The sequence below is a fragment of the Salvelinus alpinus genome, chromosome 4 (assembly GCF_045679555.1).
Source record: "Salvelinus alpinus chromosome 4, SLU_Salpinus.1, whole genome shotgun sequence".
NCBI lineage: Eukaryota > Metazoa > Chordata > Actinopteri > Salmoniformes > Salmonidae > Salvelinus > Salvelinus alpinus.
The window spans coordinates 18,231,666-18,245,289 of NC_092089.1; the positions used below are offsets into that span (position 1 = coordinate 18,231,666).

General features: G+C 45.7%; 1 protein-coding gene across 2 annotated transcripts in view; it reads left to right on the top strand.

Moving 5' to 3' along the window:
- The window catches only part of mtbp (MDM2 binding protein), a 50,293-nt gene that overhangs the window by 17,714 nt on the left and 18,955 nt on the right, over positions 1-13,624 (top strand). For both annotated transcript variants that reach the window (XM_071395789.1, XM_071395790.1), the window contains 3 exons: positions 206-403; positions 2,079-2,169; positions 2,329-2,496. In XM_071395789.1, the coding sequence (XP_071251890.1) occupies positions 206-403; positions 2,079-2,169; positions 2,329-2,496 (457 nt within the window). The remainder of the gene's footprint in view (positions 1-205; positions 404-2,078; positions 2,170-2,328; positions 2,497-13,624) is intronic.

The following is a 13,624-nucleotide window of genomic DNA, read 5'->3' on the forward strand; positions in this document are numbered from 1 at the left end:
TCTCGCAGCCAGACAGGTAGGTGGTTCCTCCAGTATTAAAGTCAGTCTGTCTCGCAGCCAGACAGGTAGGTGGTTCCTCCAGTATTAAACCTCCAATAACATTAAGCAGCCTCACGCTACAGAAACATGAGGCTCCAGCCCTGTGGGCCAACCTGGCTCGGACAAGGCTACTTACTGACTACTCTCGTTATTCCATATGGACTAGGACGTAGAGAAGAGGCAGGGAAGCCAGCTTCAATACCAGTCAATGACCTGAAGATCTTGCTCAGCCTGGCCAGAGAACAGTACCTCAAGATGCATGACTCTACCCTGCCTAAAGCCTCTGCCCTGCCTAAAGACTCCAGTCTGCCCAGAGTTGAGCCCTGTGGAGCAGAGGAGGTGAACCTCACTACGAAGACTACAGGTATTCTGCTGTTCCAGTCCTTCCTTACTCCCCGTAACACAGCTCAGTAATATTTACAGTGCATTCAGAATGTATTCAGACCCCTTGACTTGTTTCACATTTTGTTACGTTACAGCCTTATTCTAAAATTGATTACATTGTTTTTTCCCCCCTTCATCAATCTACACACAATCCAAATAATGACAAAGCAAAAACAGGTTTTTAGAAATGTTTGCAAATGTATTTAAAAAAATTCTAACGGAAATATTACATTTACTTAAGTATTCAGACCCTTAACTCAGTACTTTGTTGAAGCACCTTTGACAGCGATTACAGCCTTGAGTCTTCTTGGGTATGACGCTACAAGCTTGGCACACCTGTATTTGGGGAGTTTCTCCCATTCTTTTCTGCAGATCCTCTCAAGCTCTGTCAGGTTGGATGGGGAGCGTCGCTGTACAGCTATTTTCAGGTCTCTCCAGAGATGTTAGATCAGGTTCAAGTCCGGGCTCTGGCTGGGCCATTCAAGAACACTCAGAGATATGTCCCGAAGCCACTCCTGCGTTGTCTTGGCTGTGCTTAGGGTCGTTGTCCTGTTGGAAGGTGAACCTTCGCCCCCAGTCTGAGGTCCTGAGCGCTCTGGAGCAGATTTTCATCAAGATTCTCTCTGTACTTTGCTCTGTTCATCTTTCCCTCAATCCTGACTAGTCTCCCAGTCCCTGTCTCTGAAAAACATCCCCACAGCATGATGCTGCCACCACCATGCTTCACCGTAGGGATGGTGCCAGGTTTCCTCCAGACGTGAGGTTTTGCATTCAGGCCAAAGAGTTCAATCTCGGTTTCATCAGACCAGATAATCTTGTTTCTCATGGTTTGAGAGTCCTTTAGGTGCCTTTTGGCCACACTATTATAAAGGACTGATTGGTGGAGTGCTGCGGAGATTGTCCCTATGAAAGGTTCTCCCATCTCCACAGAGAAACTCTGGAGCTCTGTCAGAGTGACCATTGGGTTCTTGGTCACCTCCCTGACCAAGGCCCTTGCTCATTTTGGCCGGGCGGCCAGCTCTAGGAAGAGTCTTAGTGGTTCCGAACTTCTTCCATTTAAGAATGATGGAGGCCATGGTGTTCTTGGGGGCCTTCAATGCTGCAGAAATGTTTTGGTACCCTTCCCCAGATTTGTGCCTCGACACAATCCTGTCTCGGAGCTCTACAGACAATTCCTTCGACCTCATGGCTTGGTTTTTTCTCTGTCATGCACTGTCAACTGTGGGACCTTATATAGACAGGTGTTTGCCTTTCCAAATGATGTCCAATAAATTGAATTTACCACAGGTGGACTCCAATCAAGTTGTAGAAACCTCTCAAGGATGATCACTCGATAAAGGATGCACCTGAGCCTAATTTCTAAGTCTCATAGCAAAGGGTCTGAATACTTATGTAAATAGGTTTTTTCTGTTTTTTATTTTTATACATTTGGAGAGAAAAAATCTTTACTTGTTTTTGCTTTTTCATTATTGGGTATTGATTTTTTTAAATCAATTTTAGAATAAGGCTGTAACGTAACAAAATATGGAAAAAGTCTAGGGGTCTGAATACATTCTGAATGCACTGTATTTGCCATCTCTAAAACGGACTCCTACTAGAAACCTTGACTAATAAACTGAAAAAAGTAAAATGACTCTTTTCCCATTCCAATGTAGAGTTCATTAAACAATCCCAACATGCTGATTGGCCAGAGAGAAGTGTTCTGCAGAACTATGAGAACCTCCAGAGGACTCGTCAGAAGCTGAGGTAAACTTGAATGATGGTCTTCACATCGGTACATACATCTCTCTTCCAACAACAATAAGCAAGCAAGGTGGCTTATGGGAATAGAGAGACCGACAGTATCTTTGGTTCCTCACACGTGACTAATTTAACCATCTCATCTTTGGTCTCTTCCCTTCACAGGTTTGGTCTGCTGTCTGGCGGCTCGTCTGACTGTCTGCTGGGGCCTAAGGACGTACAGGGCCAGAGAACCACCTCAGCCTTGCTGGATGCCAAAGAGCTGCTGAGACACTTCACACCAGACGGCCTGCCCACCGGAGATCTGCAGCCTCTATTAGTCCAGAGACTAGGGTAACTATTAGTCTGGAGACTAGGGTAACTCTATTAGTCTGGAGACTAGGGTAACTCTATTAGTCTGGAGACTAGGGTAACTCTGTTAGTCTGGAGACTAGGGTAACTCTGTTAGTCCGGAGACTAGGGTAACTCTGTTAGTCCGGAGACTAGGGTAACTCTGTTAGTCCGGAGACTAGGCTAACTCTGTTAGTCTGGAGACTAGGCTAACTCTGTTAGTCTGGAGACTAGGGTACCTCTGTTAGTCCGGAGACTAGGCTAACTGTTAGTCTGGAGACTAGGGTAACTCTATTAGTCCGGAGACTAGGGTAACTCTGTTAGTCTGGAGACTAGGGTAACTCTGTTAGTCTGGAGACTAGGGTAACTCTATTAGTCTGGAGACTAGGGTACCTCTGTTAGTCTGGAGACTAGGGTAACTCTGTTAGTCTGGAGACTAGGGTAACTCTGTTAGTCCGGAGACTAGGGGTTAGTCTGGAGACTACTCTGTTAGTCTGGAGACTAGGGTAACTCTATTAGTCCGGAGACTAGGGTAACTATTAGTCTGGAGACTAGGGTAACTCTGTTAGTCTGGAGACTAGGGTAACTCTGTTAGTCTGGAGACTAGGGTAACTCTGTTAGTCTGGAGACTAGGGTAACTCTATTAGTCTGGAGACTAGGGTACCTCTGTTAGTCTGGAGACTAGGGTACCTCTGTTAGTCTGGAGACTAGGGTAACTCTGTTAGTCTGGAGACTAGGGTAACTCTGTTAGTCTGGAGACTAGGGTAACTCTGTTAGTCCGGAGACTAGGGTAACTCTGTTAGTCTGGAGACTAGGGTAACTCTGTTAGTCCGGAGACTAGGGTAACTCTGTTAGTCCGGAGACTAGGGTAACTCTGTTAGTCCGGAGACTAGGGTAACTCTGTTAGTCCGGAGACTAGGGTAACTCTGTTAGTCCGGAGACTAGGCTAACTCTGTTAGTCTGGAGACTAGGGTACCTCTGTTAGTCCGGAGACTAGGCTAACTGTTAGTCTGGAGACTAGGGTAACTCTATTAGTCCGGAGACTAGGGTAACTCTGTTAGTCTGGAGACTAGGGTAACTCTGTTAGTCTGGAGACTAGGCTAACTCTGTTAGTCTGGAGACTAGGGTACCTCTGTTAGTCCGGAGACTAGGGTAACTCTGTTAGTCTGGAGACTAGGGTAACTCTGTTAGTCCGGAGACTAGGGTAACTCTGTTAGTCTGGAGACTACGCTAACTGTTAGTCTGGAGACTAGGGTACCTATATTAGTCCGGAGACTAGGGTAACTCTGTTAGTCTGGAGACTAGGGTAACTCTGTTAGTCTGGAGACTAGGGTAACTCTGTTAGTCTGGAGACTAGGGTAACTCTGTTAGTCTGGAGACTAGGGTAACTCTATTAGTCTGGAGACTAGGGTACCTCTGTTAGTCTGGAGACTAGGGTACCTCTGTTAGTCTGGAGACTAGGGTACCTCTGTTAGTCTGGAGACTAGGGTAACTCTGTTAGTCTGGAGACTAGGGTAACTCTGTTAGTCTGGAGACTAGGGTAACTCTGTTAGTCCGGAGACTAGGGTAACTCTGTTAGTCTGGAGACTAGGGTAACTCTGTTAGTCCGGAGACTATGGTAACTCTGTTAGTCTGGAGACTAGGGTACCTCTGTTAGTCCGGAGACTAGGGTAACTCTGTTAGTCTGGAGACTAGGGTAACCCTGTTAGTCTGGAGACTAGGGTAACTCTGTTAGTCCGGAGACTAGGGTAACTCTGTTAGTCTGGAGACTAGGCTAACTGTTAGTCTGGAGACTAGGGTAACTCTATTAGTCCGGAGACTAGGGTAACTCTGTTAGTCTGGAGACTAGGGTAACTCTGTTAGTTTGGAGACTAGGGTAACTCTGTTAGTCTGGAGACTAGGGTACCTCTGTTAGTCTGGAGACTAGGGTACCTCTGTTAGTCTGGAGACTAGGGTAACTCTGTTAGTCTGGAGACTAGGGTAACTCTGTTAGTCTGGAGACTAGGGTAACTCTATTAGTCTGGAGACTAGGGTAACTATTAGTCTGGAGACTAGGGTAACTCTATTAGTCTGGAGACTAGGGTAACTCTGTTAGTCTGGAGACTAGGGTAACTCTGTTAGTCTGGAGACTAGGGTACCTCTGTTAGTCTGGAGACTAGGGTAACTCTGTTAGTCCGGAGACTAGGGTAACTCTGTTAGTCTGGAGACTAGGGTAACTCTGTTAGTCTGGAGACTAGGGTAACTCTGTTAGTCCGGAGACTAGGCTAACTCTGTTAGTCTGGAGACTAGGGTAACTCTGTTAGTCCGGAGACTAGGGTAACTCTGTTAGTCCGGAGACTAGGGTAACTCTGTTAGTCCGGAGACTAGGCTAACTCTGTTAGTCTGGAGACTAGGGTAACTCTGTTAGTCCGGAGACTAGGGTAACTGTTAGTCTGGAGACTAGGGTAACTCTATTAGTCCGGAGACTAGGGTAACTGTTAGTCTGGAGACTAGGGTAACTCTGTTAGTCTGGAGACTAGGGTAACTCTGTTAGTCTGGAGACTAGGGTACCTCTGTTAGTCCGGAGACTAGGGTAACTCTGTTAGTCTGGAGACTAGGGTAACTCTGTTAGTCCGGAGACTAGGGGGTAACTCTGTTAGTCCGGAGACTAGGGTACCTATATTAGTCCGGAGACTAGGGTAACCTGTTAGTCTGGAGACTAGGGTAACTCTGTTAGTCCGGAGACTAGGGTAACTCTGTTAGTCTGGAGACTAGGGTAACTCTGTTAGTCTGGAGACTAGGGTAACTCTATTAGTCTGGAGACTAGGGTAACTCTGTTAGTCTGGAGACTAGGGTACCTCTGTTAGTCTGGAGACTAGGGTAACTCTGTTAGTCTGGAGACTAGGGTAACTCTGTTAGTCTGGAGACTAGGGTAACTCTGTTAGTCCGGAGACTATGGTAACTCTGTTAGTCTGGAGACTGGGGTAACTCTATATTCCTACAAGCTCCTCTGTAATATATAATGTTTTAATAGTAATGGAAAAGAATAACATGAAAAAGAACACGGTTGGATTGGATGTATATACTGTTTTTTCACCAAACGCTACAAACCAATTTTAAATTACATCGTTGAATCATTGCACCTCATCCACTACAGGTTCACTCACAATTCAGATACTTTAGGGAGTTGTTCAATTCAGATACTGTTCAATTCAGATACTGTTCAATTCAGATACTTTAGGGAGTTGTTCAATTCAGATACTGTTCAGTTCAGATACTGTTCAATTCAGATACTGTTCAATTCAGATACTGTTCAGTTCAGATACTGTTCAATTCAGATACTGTTCAGTTCAGATACTGTTCAATTCAGATACTGTTCAATTCAGATACTGTTCAATTCAGATACTGTTCAGTTCAGATACTTTAGGGAGTTGTTCAATTCAGATACTGTTCAATTCAGATACTGTTCAATTCAGATACTGTTCAGTTCAGATACTGTTCAGTTCAGATACTGTTCAATTCAGATACTGTTCAATTCAGATACTTTAGGGAGTTGTTCAGTTCAGATACTGTTCAGTTCAGATACTGTTCAGTTCAGATACTGTTCAGTTCAGATACTTTAGGGAGTTGTTCAGTTCAGATACTGTTCAGTTCAGATACTGTTCAGTTCAGATACTGTTCAGTTCAGATACTGTTCAGTTCAGATACTTTAGAGAGTTGTTCAAAGGCATTGTGGTTTGACTCATTCTCTCTCTACTACAGAAAGTTGTCTAACGTATGTAGATGTGTTCTACTTTACGTACAACAGCCTCTCTGGTCAATGTATATGTGTCTGAGTGCTCCAAAGTAGTTAACACTAACCGGGAGGAAGAGCAGCTCTGTCTTGTCGAGGTGGTGGACCGACATCCAAGCTGAGATATCTGCCGGGCGCGAAGAGACGGGGGTCAGGAGGAGGGAAGGAGAAAAGTAGCTGAGTGTCATCGTCATAGCAGTGATAGGAGAGACCATGTGAGGATATGACGGAGTGACTTGGTGTATAGAGAGAAGAGGAGAGGTCCATCCTCATAGCAGTGATAGGAGAGACCATGTGAGGATATGACGGAGTGACTTGGTGTATAGAGAGAAGAGGAGAGGTCCATCCTCATAGCAGTGATAGGAGAGACCATGTGAGGATATGACGGAGTGACTTGGTGTATAGAGAGAAGAGGAGAGGTCCATCCTCATAGCAGTGATAGGAGAGACCATGTGAGAATATGACGGAGTGACTTGGTGTATAGAGAGAAGAGGAGAGGTCCATCCTCATAGCAGTGATAGGAGAGACCATGTGAGGATATGACGGAGTGACTTGGTGTATAGAGAGAAGAGGAGAGGTCCATCCTCATAGCAGTGATAGGAGAGACCATGTGAGGATATGACGGAGTGACTTGGTGTATAGAGAGAAGAGGAGAGGTCCATCCTCATAGCAGTGATAGGAGAGACCATGTGAGGATATGACGGAGTGACTTGGTGTATAGAGAGAAGAGGAGAGGTCCATCCTCATAGCAGTGATAGGAGAGACCATGTGAGGATATGACAGAGGGACTTGGTGTATAGAGAGAAGAGGAGAGGTCCATCCTCATAGCAGTGATAGGAGAGACCATGTGAGGATATGACGGAGTGACTTGGTGTATAGAGAGAAGAGAAGAGGTCCATCCTCATAGCAGTGATAGGAGAGACCATGTGAGGATATGACGGAGTGACTTGGTGTATAGAGAGAAGATAAGAGGTCCATCGTCATAGCAGTGATAGGAGAGACCATGTGAGGATATGACGGAGTGACTTGGTGTATAGAGAGAAGGGGAGAGGTCCATCCTCATAGCAGTGATAGGAGAGACCATGTGAGGATATGACGGAGTGACTTGGTGTATAGAGAGAAGAGGAGAGGTCCATCCTCATAGCAGTGATAGGAGAGACCATGTGAGGATATGACGGAGTGACTTGGTGTATAGAGAGAAGAGGAGAGGTCCATCCTCATAGCAGTGATAGGAGAGACCATGTGAGGATATGACGGAGTGACTTGGTGTATAGAGAGAAGAGGAGAGGTCCATCCTCATAGCAGTGATAGGAGAGACCTGTGAGGATATGACGGAGTGACTTGATGTATAGAGAGAAGAGGAGAGGTCCATCCTCATAGCAGTGATAGGAGAGACCATGTGAGGATATGACAGAGTGACTTGGTGTATAGAGAGAAGAGGAGAGGTCCATCCTCATAGCAGTGATAGGAGAGACCATGTGAGGATATGACGGAGTGACTTGGTGTATAGAGAGAAGAGGAGAGGTCCATCCTCATAGCAGTGATAGGAGAAACCATGTGAGGATATGACGGAGTGAATTGGTGTATAGAGAGAAGAGGAGAGGTCCATCCTCATAGCAGTGATAGGAGAGACCATGTGAGGATATGACGGAGTGACTTGGTGTATAGAGAGAAGAGGAGAGGTCCATCCTCATAGCAGTGATAGGAGAGACCATGTGAGGATATGACGGAGTGACTTGGTGTATAGAGAGAAGAAGAGAGGTCCATCCTCATAGCAGTGATAGGAGAGACCATGTGAGGATATGACGGAGTGACTTGGTGTATAGAGAGAAGAGGAGAGGTCCATCCTCATAGCAGTGATAGGACAGACCATGTGAGGATATGACGGAGTGACTTGGTGTATAGAGAGAAGAGGAGAGGTCCATCCTCATAGCAGTGATAGGACAGACCATGTGAGGATATGACGGAGTGACTTGGTGTATAGAGAGAAGAGGAGAGGTCCATCCTCATAGCAGTGATAGGAGAGACCATGTGAGGATATGACGGAGTGACTTGGTGTATAGAGAGAAGAGGAGAGGTCCATCCTCATAGCAGTGATAGGAGAGACCATGTGAGGATATGACGGAGTGACTTGGTGTATAGAGAGAAGAGGAGAGGTCCGTCCTCATAGCAGTGATAGGAGAGACCATGTGAGGATATGACGGAGTGACTTGGTGTATAGAGAGAAGAGGAGAGGTCCATCCTCATAGCAGTGATAGGAGAGACCATGTGAGGATATGACGGAGCCGAGTGACTTGGTGTATAGAGAGAAGAGGGCCTAGAACCGAGCCCTGGGGGACACCAGTAGATTAGAGTACGCATCATATCGAAGTAAACTTGGAGTCACACGATAATATGTTGTGTGGTCCTCCCACTACGACTTGGGGAAACCATGCAGTTTATTAGGCTGCAGATGAAATAAATGATGATGAACTTCACAGGGGTGGTTAAAGTGCACGGTGATGACACGGATAGAACAATGAGTCAAATATTTCACTGGATGTAGAAATCTGAAGCTTGGCATTTCCGCTCACGACCAAATATGGTGATGAGAGGAAGCCCAGTGGCCGGCAGTGGGAGAAGATGGAGCACGACGGATTTTGGCCGATATTCTGCAAATTTTCCTCATCAATGAAACATTTGATCTCAATTCAGTTTTCTGTTCCCAAAACTAGAATCTGTTATGAACAGAGTGGACTAAGTTTAGTTGACTTTGCCCTTTGCCAAATATATATGTGTTTGCGTTGTTTAGAAGGAGTGCAAAGGGTGAATTGACTTATTGCACACGCCTACTTCACAAAGTAGGCGCTCTGCCCACCTCCTTGCTTGTTCTTCCCACTATGATTAATGTGTTACCATTGGAAACGACAGGCTGTGGTCTATCTTCGGTTAGTTAGACACATCTTTGGTGATGCGCTCGATGCTCCTTTCCAATATCTATGGTCTTATTCTGGTGACGTGATGATCGACGCTTGACTGCCGATTTGACAAATATAAATATTCTGGCTGTTATCCATAATGATCTCATCATGTAGACTAGCCTACCCACACAGCTGTTGGCTAGAGCGTACATACTAAGACCAGAGGAGGTTACCCATAATGATCTCATCATGTAGACTAGCCTACCCACACAGCTGTTGGCTAGAGCGTACATACTAAGACCAGAGGAGGTTACCCATAATGATCTCATCATGTAGACTAGCCACCCACACAGCTGTTGGCTAGAGCGTACATACTAAGACCAGAGGAGGTTATCCATAATGATCTCATCATGTAGACTAGCCTACCCACACAGCTGTTGGCTAGAGCGTACATACTAAGACCAGAGGAGGTTACCCATAATGATCTCATCATGTAGACTAGCCTACCCACACAGCTGTTGGCTAGAGCGTACATACTAAGACCAGAGGAGGTTACCCATAATGATCTCATCATGTAGACTAGCCTACCCACACAGCTGTTGGCTAGAGCGTACATACTAAGACCAGAGGAGGTTATCCATAATGATCTCATCATGTAGACTAGCCTAGCCACACAGCTGTTAGCTAGAGCGTACATACTAAGACCAGAGGAGGTTACCCATAATGATCTCATCATGTAGACTAGCCTACCCACACAGCTGTTGGCTAGAGCGTACATACTAAGACCAGAGGAGGTTACCCATAATGATCTCATCATGTAGACTAGCCTACCCACACAGCTGTTGGCTAGAGCGTACATACTAAGACCAGAGGAGGTTATCCATAATGATCTCATCATGTAGACTAGCCTACCCACACAGCTGTTGGCTAGAGCGTACATACTAAGACCAGAGGAGGTTACCCATAATGATCTCATCATGTAGACTAGCCTACCCACACAGCTGTTGGCTAGAGCGTACATACTAAGACCAGAGGAGGTTACCCATAATGATCTCATCATGTAGACTAGCCTACCCACACAGCTGTTGGCTAGAGCGTACATACTAAGACCAGAGGAGGTTATCCATAATGATCTCATCATGTAGACTAGCCTACCCACACAGCTGTTGGCTAGAGCGTACATACTAAGACCAGAGGAGGTTACCCATAATGATCTCATCATGTAGACTAGCCTACCCACACAGCTGTTGGCTAGAGCGTACATACTAAGACCAGAGGAGGTTACCCATAATGATCTCATCATGTAGACTAGCCTACCCACACAGCTGTTGGCTAGAGCGTACATACTAAGACCAGAGGAGGTTACCCATAATGATCTCATCATGTAGACTAGCCTACCCACACAGCTGTTGGCTAGAGCGTACATACTAAGACCAGAGGAGGTTATCCATAATGATCTCATCATGTAGACTAGCCTACCCACACAGCTGTTGGCTAGAGCGTACATACTAAGACCAGAGGAGGTTACCCATAATGATCTCATCATGTAGACTAGCCTACCCACACAGCTGTTGACTAGAGCGTACATACTAAGACCAGAGGAGGTTATCCATAATGATCTCATGTAGACTAGCCTACCCACACAGCTGTTGGCTAGAGCGTACATACTAAGACCAGAGGAGGTTACCCATAATGATCTCATCATGTAGACTAGCCTACCCACACAGCTGTTGGCTAGAGCGTACATACTAAGACCAGAGGAGGTTACCCATAATGATCTCATCATGTAGACTAGCCTACCCACACAGCTGTTGGCTAGAGCGTACATACTAAGACCAGAGGAGGTTATCCATAATGATCTCATCATGTAGACTAGCCTACCCACACAGCTGTTGGCTAGAGCGTACATACTAAGACCAGAGGAGGTTACCCATAATGATCTCATCATGTAGACTAGCCTACCCACACAGCTGTTGGCTAGAGCGTACATACTAAGACCAGAGGAGGTTACCCATAATGATCTCATCATGTAGACTAGCCTACCCACACAGCTGTTGGCTAGAGCGTACATACTAAGACCAGAGGAGGTTACCCATAATGATCTCATCATGTAGACTAGCCTACCCACACAGCTGTTGGCTAGAGCGTACATACTAAGACCAGAGGAGGTTATCCATAATGATCTCATCATGTAGACTAGCCTACCCACACAGCTGTTGGCTAGAGCGTACATACTAAGACCAGAGGAGGTTACCCATAATGATCTCATCATGTAGACTAGCCTACCCACACAGCTGTTGACTAGAGCGTACATACTAAGACCAGAGGAGGTTATCCATAATGATCTCATGTAGACTAGCCTACCCACACAGCTGTTGGCTAGAGCGTACATACTAAGACCAGAGGAGGTTACCCATAATGATCTCATCATGTAGACTAGCCTACCCACACAGCTGTTGGCTAGAGCGTACATACTAAGACCAGAGGAGGTTACCCATAATGATCTCATCATGTAGACTAGCCTACCCACACAGCTGTTGGCTAGAGCGTACATACTAAGACCAGAGGAGGTTATCCATAATGATCTCATCATGTAGACTAGCCTACCCACACAGCTGTTGGCTAGAGCGTACATACTAAGACCAGAGGAGGTTACCCATAATGATCTCATCATGTAGACTAGCCTACCCACACAGCTGTTGACTAGAGCGTACATACTAAGACCAGAGGAGGTTATCCATAATGATCTCATCATGTAGACTAGCCTACCCACACAGCTGTTAGCTAGAGCGTACATACTAAGACCAGAGGAGGTTATCCATAATGATCTCATGTAGACTAGCCTACCCACACAGCTGTTGGCTAGAGCGTACATACTAAGACCAGAGGAGGTTATCCATAATGATCTCATGTAGACTAGCCTACCCACACAGCTGTTAGCTAGAGCGTACATACTAAGACCAGAGGAGGTTATCCATAATGATCTCATCATGTAGACTAGCCTACCCACACAGCTGTTAGCTAGAGCGTACATACTAAGACCAGAGGAGGTTATCCATAATGATCTCATGTAGACTAGCCTACCCACACAGCTGTTAGCTAGAGCGTACATACTAAGACCAGAGGAGGTTATCCATAATGATCTCATGTAGACTAGCCTACCCACACAGCTGTTAGCTAGAGCGTACATACTAAGACCAGAGGAGGTTATCCATAATGATCTCATGTAGACTAGCCTACCCACACAGCTGTTGGCTAGAGCGTACATACTAAGACCAGAGGAGGTTATCCATAATGATCTCATGTAGACTAGCCTACCCACACAGCTGTTAGCTAGAGCGTACATACTAAGACCAGAGGAGGTTATCCATAATGATCTCATCATGTAGACTAGCCTACCCACACAGCTGTTGGCTAGAGCGTACATACTAAGACCAGAGGAGGTTATCCATAATGATCTCATGTAGACTAGCCTACCCACACAGCTGTTGGCTAGAGCGTACATACTAAGACCAGAGGAGGTTACCCATAATGATCTCATCATGTAGACTAGCCTACCCACACAGCTGTTAGCTAGAGCGTACATACTAAGACCAGAGGAGGTTATCCATAATGATCTCATCATGTAGACTAGCCTACCCACACAGCTGTTGGCTAGAGCGTACATACTAAGACCAGAGGAGGTTATCCATAATGATCTCATGTAGACTAGCCTACCCACACAGCTGTTGGCTAGAGCGTACATATTAAGACCAGAGGAGGTTATCCATAATGATCTCATGTAGACTAGCCTACCCACACAGCTGTTAGCTAGAGCGTACATACTAAGACCAGAGGAGGTTATCCATAATGATCTCATGTAGACTAGCCTACCCACACAGCTGTTGGCTAGAGCGTACATATTAAGACCAGAGGAGGTTATCCATAATGATCTCATGTAGACTAGCCTACCCACACAGCTGTTAGCTAGAGCGTACATACTAAGACCAGAGGAGGTTATCCATAATGATCTCATGTAGACTAGCCTACCCACACAGCTGTTAGCTAGAGCGTACATACTAAGACCAGAGGAGGTTACCCATAATGATCTCATCATGTAGACTAGCCTACCCACACAGCTGTTAGCTAGAGCGTACATACTAAGACCAGAGGAGGTTACCCATAATGATCTCATCATGTAGACTAGCCTACCCACACAGCTGTTAGCTAGAGCGTACATACTAAGACCAGAGGAGGTTACCCATAATGATCTCATCATGTAGACTAGCCTACCCACACAGCTGTTAGCTAGAGCGTACATACTAAGACCAGAGGAGGTTATCCATAATGATCTCATCATGTAGACTAGCCTACCCACACAGCTGTTAGCTAGAGCGTACATACTAAGACCAGAGGAGGTTATCCATAATGATCTCATCATGTAGACTAGCCTACCCACACAGCTGTTAGCTAGAGCGTA